The sequence below is a fragment of the Garra rufa genome, unplaced genomic scaffold, assembly GCF_049309525.1.
Source record: "Garra rufa unplaced genomic scaffold, GarRuf1.0 hap1_unplaced_125, whole genome shotgun sequence".
In the NCBI taxonomy this organism is placed as follows: domain Eukaryota; kingdom Metazoa; phylum Chordata; class Actinopteri; order Cypriniformes; family Cyprinidae; genus Garra; species Garra rufa.
The window spans coordinates 1-14,024 of record NW_027394400.1 but is presented as its reverse complement, the minus strand read 5'-3'; the positions used below and the strand labels follow the sequence as shown (position 1 = coordinate 14,024).

At 45.9% G+C, this 14,024-nt stretch overlaps 1 protein-coding gene across 1 annotated transcript; it reads right to left on the bottom strand.

Moving 5' to 3' along the window:
- Positions 1-6,296: 6,296 nt before the first annotated feature.
- LOC141316624 (HLA class II histocompatibility antigen, DP alpha 1 chain-like) lies at positions 6,297-6,818 on the bottom strand (the record flags this gene model as incomplete). Its single annotated transcript, XM_073832811.1, has 2 exons — positions 6,297-6,418; positions 6,528-6,818. Coding segments are annotated over 2 exons (413 nt in total), but the record flags the coding sequence as incomplete, so codon positions are not given.
- Positions 6,819-14,024: the final 7,206 nt, after the last annotated feature.

Here is a 14,024-nt window from a genome sequence, read left to right as displayed (position 1 = left end):
CAGGACCCATTGAGACACATTTGGCAGAAGTTTCCATGCTGCCAGAGAGTCTACTCGAGACTGACCTCTGGTGTCAGAGGAACGGCTAGCTCAGGGTTCTGAAGTGGCGAACCGGCAGGAAGCCACTGAGCTAGCTGTTCAAGGGGCCTCCGATGTTGGGCGGTGACTGAGAGATATGCTTGTAGGTGACCGCTGCGCCCTGAGCACTGGGGGTGACAAGGTTGGCAGAATGATCCCCTGAGGACACTGAGGAGAGATGGGCACCGTATGATGCCCAGCAGCCACCTGAGTTGGAGATTGGCAGGGGAGGTACTGCTGAAATGCCGCCACTTGCTTACTTTCCTCCTGGTGTCTGTTGACGACCACGTTGACGGCATCACCGAACAGACCCGAAAGCACGAGCAGAGTGTCCAACAGGAAGACCTTGTCCTTCTCTTTAATGTCGTACAAGGTCAACCAGCGGTCTGGAGGGCAAGGCCAGAGCCTTCGGGGAAGATGCTGTGTCAGGGGACAGATAGCCTGCAAGCATCTGTTCCACCAGAGGCATCTCCCTGTAAGTGTGCTCTGACATCCCCGCCACATGTGCATAGTGAAAAGAGGTGGGGGTGTAGAGCCTCGACACCTTGGTGTGGAGGTTGGGGTAAAACGGCAGGCTCCGGTGAGGAGGTGGTGGCCGAAACCACAGGAAGCGTTCATCCAGTTTGCTTCGCTGCGGTTCAGCCTGTTTCCCGGCCGGCCAATCGAATTTTAAAAGCGGCTACGGCATAAGAAACCACCTCCAAGAGCTCCTCAAAAAGGAGGGACTGGGGGCTGATTCTACATCATCGATGCCCTCCACATCAACCTCCTCAGAGGAAGATATTCTGAGTGCCGAGCCCTCTCCCCGGGGGAAGAAACCGCAGAGCGGGCTTCCGATCCCAGAGAGCAGGCGGTAGATCTGGCAGGTGAGGAAGAAGACGGGGAATTGCCCGTCTCCATTCCCTCTACAAGATTTGTGCAGTAAAGAATAAATAAGGAAGTGTCTGTACACCTGAGAGTAGAGTGTGGTGAGCGGCATTCATTGCCTTGCTACCTCAGCTGATGTAGTCTGGTTGTGAAAGTTATTGATGTGTTTTGGATAAACTACATAGAATCTTTGTACTATGAGAGACGATCCAACTCAATCGGAAGTAATGATCTTGGGATCTGACCACGACTACAGAACAGTTCTGAACTTACCGATCCACAAACAGGAGTGGAGGTCACTTGGAAACACAAATCTTGCACTGACCAAATCTTACAATTATTTAGTCAGAACAATGATGCTGGCTGACAAGTATCGTAATAGTTGTTGTTCTCCTTTTCTTAAACTTTAACTTTTCTCCCTTTAAATATAAATGAGAGTTCACTGAATCTTTGCACAGTGACTAGACAAAGTTCATTGAGTTTTTTTTTTTTTTTTGGATGTAGTAGTGAGCTTTCAAACTGTTGATATGAATCGCTGAACATTTCAACTGTTTGAATTGAATTATCGAATATCTGAACTGCTAGCACTGAGACACCAATAGTTTTAACTGTTGAAATGAAACACTGAAAGTTTGATATGTTTCAGTTGAATCATTGGTTTTCAAACTGTTTGAACGGAATTCCTGAGCTTTTGAACTGTTGATTTGAATCATTGAACTGTTTGAAGTGATTCATTGTGGTCAAACTGTTTAATTTAATAATTGAGCTCTGTTTAAATTTTAAGTATTGATGTATGGGTGAAAAGAAACAAACTAACTAATTCCTGTCTTTACTAAAAAAGGGCAAAAGAGGTACCTCTAGGTCACTTATGTAAAGAGTGTATTTGGTTGTGTTGCATTGACGTCTGAGAGTATGTACATACAATATTTTCTTTTGTTTTGCTTTGTGAATGGTTTCTTGTAAAATAAGTTTGAATTTATTTTTTGTGTATATTAAGAAAGTATATAAATATGAATTAATGCTGAAGAAAAGATTGAAAGTTGAAATATATTGGATTGAAATGTCCAATATAAAACCAACTTTACCACTATGATTTACGCATCTTCACGCACTTAAACAGAAAACAGAATAAATTATATAAATACATACATTTAAATATATATAAGAGGAACAATAGGCTACACAAATAGTTTCACTTAAATAATTAACACATAAAGAAAAACAAACAAAAAAGTGCCACAAGTTCAAGAAATGTCTTATTCTTTCTGCTTCCGTTAAGTACACACTGCATGTTTTTGCTGACGCTTTTTTTTAACGCTGTAGTGGAACGCGCATTCCAGGGCCCAGTTTATGGCAAGGGCCCCTCCCTGGCCACAATAGTGAACAAAGGTTTGCTACATTTTGATTGGATCTTGGTGGACTAACATAAGCAAACTGTCCAACACCATCAGATAAGGATGCCAGGACAACTGCCAGACACCTCTTAGAGGGCAAGAAGAGACCTTTGGGACAAAAACCTGGGAAGGACAGAACTTCCTATTGGTCCAGACACAGTTTCTGCCCTTCACCCACCTTGAAACTGCTTCCTAAGGTTTGGTCCTGTGACAGCCATAAAAATTCCTTAGGATCTCCAGACGCAGCAGCAATGGGGAAACAAAGAGAGATCACAAAGATCCATCCAAATCCATTCATAACTATGTTTTCAAACCTTGAACTGATGCGAACCATAACACACACATCTTATACTTATTCAGAGAAATAAGTATTCTCACTGACAGCGATGTGTAGTGCAACATCTTACACAAACTCAGCTGTTAATGGACAAATGAATGCATGCATGGCAGTTCAATCTTTTCCCATCATGTTTGGACTTAATGTGTTCATTACATGACCAAATGTTTTCTGATTGTGTTTTGAAAAATGAGAAATGCACCAGTAAAACATTATTGACACCTTTTTTAACTTTGTGTTTGGACTATGCAAATGACTTCCACAAGAGGAAAGAAGGGTGCTCTACCCCATGTCCCCCCGCTCTGATGGAACCAGCCAATCACAGCATGGAAATGGAGAAGCACCAAGTTGAAATCTCCTCCTCATCGAAAAGTTATAAAGGTACCTCTCCAAAAGACACTCCTTGTTCTGAGTCTGCGGCCTGTGAAGGAAGAGACACTAACAGAGCAACAAAGTTCTGAGTCTGAGTCCTGTGAAGGAAGAGACACTAACAGAGCAACAAAGTTCTGAGTCTGAGTCCCGTAGGGGAGGGGACACTAACAGAGCAACTAAGTTCTGAGTCTGAGGCCCGGCAGGGTGAGACACTAACAGAGCACTAACAAAGTACTGAGTCTGACCTGCAAGGGTGAGACAATAACAGCTACACCTCCATTCTGAGTCTCCGGCACGTCCAGGGGACGGTAACAGATCAAACTTCTTTCTGAGTCTGCGGCCCGTTACTGGGAAGGCAGCAACAGATACCTCCATTCTGAGTCTCCAGTTCCACAAGAGAGAGACACTAACAGACACAACCCTTCTGAGTCCACTGTCCAGAGAGACAGAAACAGAGGCTCCACACTCCAAGTCTCCAGCTGTGAGGCAGCAGCAGATACGACCACGTTCTGTCTGTGAAGAAAGAGATATTTTCCACGTTCAGATTCTTCGTCCAGTGAGGCAACCACAGATCCAGCACGTCCTAAGTCTCCATCCGAGAGAGACAAAGCGGATTGACAAAGTTCTGAGTCTCTAGCCGAGAGAGGCAGAAGACCAACAGACATTTGCAACAAGTTTGAGCTCCAGCAAGCAAACCTTCACTTCAGGTACCTTTGCTTGCGTGTTCCAAGCTAAGGGCCTTCAGCACCTACACCAGGGCCACATCTGCGTGTTCCAGATCTTAGGACCCTTTGGTGCTCCAGGAGAACAGCATCCTACAGCACTTCATGCTCAAGGCTGTCGAAACGGATTCCTGCTCCTTTTCCCACTGACTGCTCCCAGCACAACCAGTGGAAGAATTCACCGCTACCGGACTGCTCAATCAACCACAGAGAACGTAAATATCACTTCCAATCCTCTTCCAGAGACCTTGGCATTGTTGTGTACTATCAGTATATGATTTTTCTAATTTACATTAGATATTGTATAGCTGATTGCAGTTGATAACAAATAATAGCTCATTTATTTGTTTAAAATAAGGTTCTTTACCTTATTTGTTTCAGAGCAGCAACAGTTTATCTTTCCATAAGATAACATAGCTATGACATAGTAACACCCAACTGAATCACATTTCATGCATCTTATGCACTTTATTCCTTTTGCATTTATTGTATTCATTTAATAGTTGATTACTCTTGTCTATCATTTGTTAATAAAATTTATTTTATTACACTTGTGTCTTCCTTGTGTTGATAATACAGTGAGAGGTTCTACAAGTTAGATATCCCACCAATCTTTCTTATGTGATGTACTCATAACCGCACATTAAGTGACATGTGATCCAAGAATCATAACGTCATCGGTGATACGAGTACCCATCACTACACTATTTCGCCTTCCTAGTGGGCGAAAGCAGAACTCACTACATAATTGGCATCCCTATGTGGGCCAAGTTAAAATGAGATGAGTCTCCTGTAAAATTCACTACAACGCTGTGTGACATTATGTTTGACATGTTTTGGATTTTTGGCTATTACTTCACCATGGATTTTAACTCTGTTTAGACAACCCTTACTCATCGCTGGCTATTCATCTCTATCACACCACTCTGCTTGCTGTTGTTGAACAATTTTCGCACTCCATTGGGCCTTCTACATAGTTGGCGGGTAAGTCTCCACTCCCTTTCTTATCTATCGTGCACAGTATTTTGGATGGTGGGGCATCCCTCTGCCATCTGCTTTGGCTGATAAGGTCCTCTTACTACATCGATCATGCTCTATCAGGGACGTGAATGCTGTGTCTCTCTTGAATTCCAAGAGAAGTGTGTTCTTCAGTTGCCATGCGATGTTACCATGTCTATCATTTCTCACAACATTCCAGTCTCTGCCTAAATTTATAACTCAACTACCTGCTATTATAACTGTGTAGCCTAAAACTAATCCTCATCTTGATGTGACTACATACAGACTCCCCAGCTAGCAAAGTTTAATGTTTGGGGAATCTTTTCAGCGGCAACATTGATAACATTTTTAGAACATTATCCTCTAATATTTTAATAAAGCTTCTCATCGCACTAGATGTGGACTTTTGGTTTAAATTAAAAAACCCAAACTTTGTTTGATGTCAAGCTTCAGTGTCATCAAATATCTCCAAAAACTGCATTACCAGCTTGACTTATTATAAACCTGACTGACTGATATTATTTCTGTCATACATTCGCTATTTGCTATTTTGATGTCAATTATATCACATCGTCATCTCATCAGCTTTTTAAAACAAATTGTTCACAAATCACTTGAAACTAGCTGGTTCTGGGCTTGGGATTACTAGACAGCTACGCTGCATGCAGTGTTCTGCACACATTCAAAGTCATCGCAACCAGGGAATCCTGGAATAAAAGTGAATGGGCACGGTTGCTTCTTCCTCAACGGAGAAGCCCAGGTACGTGGTAGTGGTACCACGTACCAAGACAGCGGCAGTGTTGGAGCTAACCCACTCGCATCCTATGGCTGGCCATCTGGGTGCTGGCAACACATCCCAAAGAATATGTGACCACTTCCACTGGCAATATCTACTTTTCATCTGCTGTTTTATGAACACTGAATTTAGAAATTTTAAACTTTTTTGATGCTTCAAATCAAAGGTTCAGCTCCTCTATACTTTAACTTTTTTGCATTTTTAATTTTCTAAAGGTTCAATTTTCTCCCTTCTTTAGTGCATTTTGGCTACGTTCTTTGACTGCCATGTGTAGACTACAATAATCAAAATAAAGAGCTGGATCTAAATACAAGCAGTGAAGTTTAATTAAAAGACACAAAGTATACTGGCACAATGCTTAAATACACAGAGAAACTAAATATCAGGTGCAACAGATAATCAAACAATGAATCACCAAGATAACTAAAACACAGGAAAATGACTGAAAACTATGACACAAAACAGAAACGATTCAAAACCCACCAAAACAGTACATGCCTTTAATATATGCATGTTTAATGTTACACAGTACAGCAACGTTTATCATGCTTTGAAGTATTTGAGAGGCAATAAAATGTTGATTTAATTCAAAGGTATACCTTTAACATCAATTGTCACTTAGAATGTAGAATTACAATTTTTTTTACATTTGTTTTAAAATTGCTCAGGTGTAAACCAATTATAACTGAGCAATTTTACAATTAGATATTTCACTTCCATGGCTTCATTAGTCAGTGACAGCTGTGTCCTTTAATGAGGAGGAACATTCCCAAAATGACTCCCAACAGCCCAAGAGTAAGACCTACTCCACAAAACACTGCTGGACCAACATTTGGGAGAGAAACATCTACATCTGGAAAATAAATTGATGGGATATAAGATTAACAAATACTTTGTTTTTGAAACAACAATAACAACAAAAAGCTGTAATTTTGTCCATTAGATTTGAAAATCACACTCACCCCATATTTTGGTCTGAGGTTGACCTTGGAGGGCTTTGTGGTTTACAGTGCAGCTGTAAATGTCTCCTTCAGCAGGTGTGAACTTAAGAGTGGAGAAGATGTTGAACGTATCATCTGTCCTTGGACGGTACTGACTTAAACTTATGCCCTCTGTCACAATAACATTATTCTTAGTCCAAGAGATGTTGACAGATGGAGGATAGAAGCCAGTCACATGACAGATGAGAGTATTCTGAACATCCAGCTCTACATCATTCTTTGGATAGATGGATGTCTGGGGTGCATCTACATCTAAACACAGAAAACCACCACATCACAAGCCATCAACAATAAACAATCATGTTCTACAAATGTGTATGCTAAAAAATACTTTTGTAACAGCCAAATAAAATGTGTGCTTAAAAAGAAGAGTGAAAAGCCCAATTAATGTAAATGCTAATCACCATCATGGTGACTTCAAATGAAACATTTAACCCCTGCTAATTCTCAATAAAGAACTTTTGTAGACCTCTTGAAGGAATAAATTCAATCTGGTCAGTAATAAGTGAAGGTGGTAATGCTGTTTGTGGAGTTGTTCCCCTCTGCTGGGATCTTTAGATATTTAATATCTTTTATATTCAGTTGATTTCATCACAAGTCTGTGGCTGCAGGCAGTTGTTATTGTATTTCTGTTCATCTGTTGTTTCTTTCCTATAGTGATTCTGCTTGGTAATGAGCTTATTAAGGCTGAGATTACTTAATATTTAATATACACCGATTTCTTTTGACTCGCATAAGGTCCAGTTGTGGTTTATTTTTTTGTTCTTGGCTGACGTGGCATTGCCATGGCCTGCTTTTGGCCCAGATCTGGCAAATAGGATTGGTTTGCCCAAGTGCCATCATTCCATGCTGCATGTGGGCCAAATCATCATGCCACATGTGCCAGATGTGGGCCGACAATATGTTGCTATCTGGGTAAACAGAACAGAACCAGTGCTGATCGTAACATGGCCTGCCAGAACAAACACTATGCTTGATTAACATATAGTTTGTATTGATGGCAAAGTTCTGGCTCTGGTATGGTACTCTTACAGCCTTGTGTAAGAATTTAAATTGAGTTTAACAGAGTTGTGTAACTACAGAGTTTAAGTTGAAAAAATAAATGCTGATGTTATGTTTGAACATTCAATTTTAATTCAGCAGTATCAATTGTGTGTTGTTGGATATTGTTGTAAGGACTTTTATTTTGACAGAAAAGAGAGGAGAAAGGAATAAAGGAGAGAGGGTATCAAGAAGAGCTCATCTGTGTCTGAAGGTTAATTTTAATTTAATTAATTTTCTAACTTCCCCAAAAAAGCACCGTATTACACTGGTGGCAGCGGTGGGATTTGTTGTGCATTCAAATTTCTTTTTATATAAGCATTTAGTGTGTACAGCACGGTGTGCCATGGATAATCTTCAATGATGTTGGATGAGGAAGCACAAGCATTGCGGGAGAATAATGCTCATGCCTTGCTGCCACGCTGTGGACAAACCTCTCCGAGAGACATTCCATTACCACTGCCATTTTGCAACGATGGCAGTGAATCATTTCAGCTGTGGGCTTGTCACTACAAGGTAACACAAGAGGCTCGCTATAAAGATAGTGGTGTTAATCTGGATGCAGTGTTAGCAGTGGAGTTGCCCATTAGATTTCCACCTGAACTGTTTATTGTTTGGGACAATTTTCCATTTGAAATTCAGAGCTCCTTTGCTGCAGCTAAAAAGCACTTGCAATCAAAAGGATGTGATTGCATCTTTTCAAATGTTTCCAAATTCCCACCACAAATTGCCTAATGAATAAAACGTCTCGGGTTACTAATGTAACCTTAGTTCCCTGAGGGAACGAGACGCCGCGTCAAGGAACGCTATGGGGAACGCCATTGGCGGGCCGCACTCTGACTATGTCTTACAACCAATGAAATGACGGGGGTGACGTCACAGGCGCGATGACGTCACCGACCAGGAAGTATAAAGCACGTGCGTTTGACACCCGCGGCAGCTCTTTTAGGAATGAAGCGAGCGCCGCAGGGTGCGGGAATTATGGTCCGAGACGCGGCGTCTCGTTCCCTCAGGGAACTAAGGTTACATTAGTAACCCGAGACGTTCCCTTCCGGGAACTCGAGCCGCGTCAAGGAACGCTATGGGGAACGAGACTACCAACGCCCCCATAATTTCCGAGCCCTGCGAGTGTCTGCTCAACCAGGGTGGAAAAAGAGAGAGCCCTTGTCTAGCATTCTGCGGACAAGAAGGCCCTGTAGTCCTCGGCCCTCGGGCACACGAGGAATGGTAGTCTTCCTCTGCCTGGTCGCCAGCCAGAACGAGAGGTACTCCACGGCCCTCAGGCACACGCAGAGTCTTAGTCCTTTGTCTGGGGGTTCAGCCAGAACAAGAGGGATCCAAGGCTCGGCCTGGAGCTCCGCCAGGACGCGAGGGAATAAGCCATTGTCTAGCATTACGCGGACAAGAGGGCACTGTAATCCCCGGCCCTCGGGCTCACGGGGAAGACAGTAGGGGCCTCAGCCTGGTAGCCAGCCAGTGCATGAGGCACTCCTCGGCCTTATTTGAAGGCAGACGAGGAGTCTTAGTCCTTGGTCTGGGGAAGGCCAGAAACCAGAGGGACCGAAATACACTCGGTCTGATAGCATCCTGCGTCAGAACACGAGGAGAATTAAGCCATTGTCTAGCATTCCGCGGACAAGAGGGCTGTGCAGTTCTCGGCCCTCAGGCACACGAGAACCGTGACCTCTGCCTGGTTCGCCAGCCAGTGCGAGAGGCACTCCTCGGCCCTCGGGCTCACGAGGAGTCTTAGGCTCAATCCCAATTCTACCCCTTAGCCCTACACTTAGCCCTACCCCTCCGTTTGGCGCGTTCACGTGAAGGGGTAGGGGTGTCTCATTTCTCTTTTGGTTGGAGGGGTAGGGGTAAGGGGAAGGGCCAGATAGCCCTCCAAACGAAGATTTTTCAGGACCTCACTTCAAACGAAGGGCTAAGAGAAATTTCCAACATGGCTGCTCACTCGAGCAAGCAGACTCGTAAATATAAGTAATTTTTGCCTTTAATAAGGATTTTCATGACAATGTTTCATTATATTTATATTACCTTCAATCTTGTGTTTGTGTTTATGGTGTTGTTTTGTAAATAAACGTTTGCAAAAAAATCGCTAAAGTTTGCTAGCAGATAGCACTGATTGCACGATATTACAAAATATATTTTTATGTCATATACACTTGACTGCATGTTAGAAACATGAAAGACCAGTGGCACGGCAATTTCCACTTTTTAAATCCCCTCTGATGCGCATTATTCAGTAGTGTCCTGCATTCGCCAAAATCATGGCAGTCCACCGCATCCAGTCATGTGAATAAATGTAAATATTCGCTCAAAACACCCAATAAAGGCAGTGATGATGCAGTCAGGACCGTGGAGCCGGCTTGCTTTGAAATGTATTTAATGATTGCGCCTAATGCGCCCGCTCACCGCACCAGTAATTTAAATCAGTACATAATAATAAAAACGATACCTTACAAATAAAAAGAAGCTGATTTTTACGATCAGAAATTTCTTAAACCAGTGAACCCCTGTAAACATTTTAGTCCAAGGATCCAGAAAACGAATGCGTTCAAATAGAAAGTTCAAAACGAAATTCACAAATGAAACATGTATACTTCTCCAGGCACCACTACACTGATTAGCAATTTGCCGCGCATGTGATAATGCGTTGTTTGTTTTGCTTACGGCCACATGTGAATGAACGGTGCGTACACCGTACATTTGTACTTTTTGCAACATGACAACATTTTGACATCTTGGAATGAGTGATAAACATCTGCGCATGTCCTCTGACGTAACATTAGGAACTAGCGACAACGTATGATGACGTATCACAGTGTTGTAGTGGTGTCCCATTTCTTAGGGGAAATATTTTAGCCCTTCCCCTTTACACTTTGTTTCAAGGGACAAGGGGAAGGGGCGAGGGGTAGGCGGAGGGGTAGAAAATAGAATTGGGATTGGGCCTTAGTCCTTTGTCTGGGGGTACTGCCAGGACAAGAGGGACTGAAAGAACTTTTGTCTAGCTTGCACGGACAAAAGGTAGAATTTTGCAGATCTCTTTTAAGTGGCGAAGCGACTTCTCTTCTTTCCGCAGAAAGAAGCACCTTGAGAAGTCTCCTCCTGGCTAGGGAGGTGGCTAACCCTCTAGGCCTAGCGCACTAGGCCGAGAGTACAGCCGAGCCTGGAGCGGCTCTGAGGTCAAGCTCATAAAACCTAACGAAGGTTAGGGGCGAGGACCAACCCGCAGCTTTGCAGATGTCCTGTATTGGGACACCTGCTGTCAGAGCCCTTGAGGCCAATAGACCTCGAGTGGAGTGAGCCTTGAGACCCAGTGGAGATGGGAGACCAGAGGACTCGTACGCAGTAGATATGGCATCGATGATCCATCTACTAATAGTTGGCTTGAGGCCGGGCTCCCCCTTTTAGGGGGGCCATAACAGACTAACAGTTGTTCTGTTCTACGCCACATGGCAGCTCTGTGGACGTATGTGTCTAAGGCTCTGACTGGGCACATGCAATTTAACTTCCTGTGGTTCGGCTCCACGAACGGAGGAGGATAAAACGCCTGCAGTGTTACTGGCTGCGGTGCTAGGGAGGGGACCTTCGGGACGTACCCGACCCTGGGATATAAAAAGGCTTTGGCCATCCCTGGGGAAAACTCTAGGTGAGACGGGGCCACTGACAGGGCCTGCAGGTCGCCTACTCTCTTGAGAGAAGTGAGTGCTAAAAGGAGCGCTGTCTTGATTGTAAGGATGCGATCCGTAGACTCCTCTATGGGCTCGAATGGAGGTTTACATAGAGCTTCTAGCACCACAGCGAGGTCCCACGTAGGGACCCTGGGTGTCACTCGAGGCCTCAACCTGAGTGCACCGCGGAGGAACTGTATGACCAAGGGCTCTCTACCTACTGAGAGGCCACCTAAAGGGGCGTGGTAGGCACTTATGGCCGCCACGTATACCTTTAGTGTGGAGTGAGCTAGCCCTGCGGATAGGCGTGACTGTAAGAACTCCAGAACTGTACCAACCGGGCAGTTGACTGGGTCTAGGTGACGCTCGCGGCACCATTTCATGAATAAGTTCCACTTAAGGCCATACAGTTTCCTCGTAGAGGGAGCTCTGGACTGGAGGAGGGTCTCAACAACCTCGGTTGAGAGACCCGCTCCTATGAGTTGTGCCCCCTCAGGGGCCACACCCATAACCTCCATTTCTCTGGGTGGGGGTGGCATATTGCGCCCCCAGCCTGAGACAGGAGGTCCCTCCTGACGGGAATCTCCCATGGAGAGCCGTCTAGGAGAGATACCAGGTCCGAGAACCACACTTGGGTCGGCCAGTACGGGGGCTACGAGTAGCAGCCGTACTTGCAACCGACGGACCCGTGCCAGAACTCCCGGGAGCAGAACGATCGGGTGAAAGGCGTACAGACGCAGCCTCGGCCACGTCTGTGCCATGGCGTCCAGCCCCAGTGGAGCTGGAGGAACTAGAGAGTACCAGAGGGGACAGTGCGATGTCTCTCGAGTGGCAAACAGGTCCACCTGTGCCTGGCCAAACACTCTCCAGATCTGCTTCACCACATCTGGGTGAAGCATCCATTCCCCGGGCCTCGGCCCCTGCCTCGACAGGATGTCTGCTCCCACATTCAGATGTCCAGGAATATGGACTGCTCTCAGGGAGAGGAATTTCTCTTGAGACCAAAGGAGTATCCGGTACGCCAGCTTGTATAAGGGGCGTGAGCGGAGTCCTCCTTGGTGGTTTATGTAGTATACCACCGCGGTGCTGTCTGTACGGACCAGCACATGTTTGTTTCTTAGGTCTGGGAGAAACCTCTTTAGGACCAGGAATACTGCCAGCATCTCTAAGCGGTTTATGTGCCACGAGAGATGGTGAGCGCTCCATAGGCCTTGGGCTGAGCGGCCACTCATGACCACCCCCCAACCGGTAAGGGAAGCATCTGTCGCTAGCGTGATGCGGCGACCAGGAGCTCCCAGAACCGGTCCCTGAGAGAGGAACCAGGGTTTCCTCCACATGGCCAAGGCACGTAGGCAGCGCCGCGTGACCTTGATCTTGCGGAGCGGGTTTCCCCTCGAGGAGAACCCCCTGGTCCTGAGCCACCACTGTAGTGGTCTCATGTGCAGCAGTCCAAAAGGTATCACGTTGGAAGCGGCCGCCATAAGACCTAACAGTACTTGAAACTGTTTGACAGTGAGTGACTGGCCTAGCTTTACTGCATTCACTGCGGTCAGTATGGAATCGACTCGGGCAGGAGACATGCGTGCCTGCATGGAGATCGAATCCCACACTACGCCTAAGTAAGTGGTCCTCTGTAACGGGGAAAGTACACTCTTCTTGGCGTTGAGTCTCAACCCCAACTCTTTCATGTGAGCGAGAACAGCACCTCGATGCTGAACCGCTAACTGTTCCGAACTGGCAAGGATGAGCCAGTCGTCTATATAATTGAGTATGCGGATGCCCTGGAGTCGCAGTGGAGCCAGCGCAGCATCCACACACTTCGTGAAAGTTCAGGGTGAGAGAGCTAGGCCGAAAGGAAGCACTCTGTATTGGTAAGCCTTGCCCCTGAAAGCGAACCTGAGATACTTACTGTGCTGAAGAAGGATGGAGACGTGAAAATAAGCGTCTTTTAGATCTATCGTGACAAACCAGTCCTCGGACCTGATTTGTGACACGACCTGCCTGACAGTAAGCATCTTGAATTTCAGCTTCCTGACTGAACGATTTAGCAGCCTGAGATCTAAGATGGGCCGAAGCCCCCCATCCTTCTTCGGAACAATGAAGTACCGGCTGTAGAACCCGGATTCCCTGTCTTGAGGAGGGACCACCTCGATGGCCTCCTTCCTCAGAAGAGTTTCTACTTCTTGTTCCATCACCAGACCCTGCTCGGGGCTTACTAGAGTTGGAAATACCCCGTTGAAAGGTGGCGGCGTAGCGCCGAACTGGATAGCATAGCCTTTCTCTACAGTACGCAGGACCCAATTTGAGACTCCTGGCAGTAGTTTCCACGCTGCCAGAAAGTTCACTAAGGGTACCAGCCTCTCGAGACTGGTGTCTGGATTTACTCGAGGAACTAACTCGGAGACCTGTAACAGCGAACTGGCAGGAAGCTCCTGAACTAGCTCCTCGGGAGACCCCCGCAGGGGCTGCGAACTCTCCAGGGCCGCTACGTTTCCGGGCGGAACAGCTAGAGGATGTTCGCGGGAGATAGCCGCGCCCTGTAACACTGGCAGGGTTAGCTGACTCATCTCCTGAGGGCCACGAAGGGGTCTGAAACCCGCACCTGGAGGTACGGTGCAAACCCCCTCGAGAGGGGCTGCCCTCAACGGCCCTGAACCACAACCGTCAGGGCCGCTTAGTCGAGGACTTCCTTGACTGGAGGACGACCCTCAGGTCAGGCCTCTTCGTCTTGGAAGCCCCC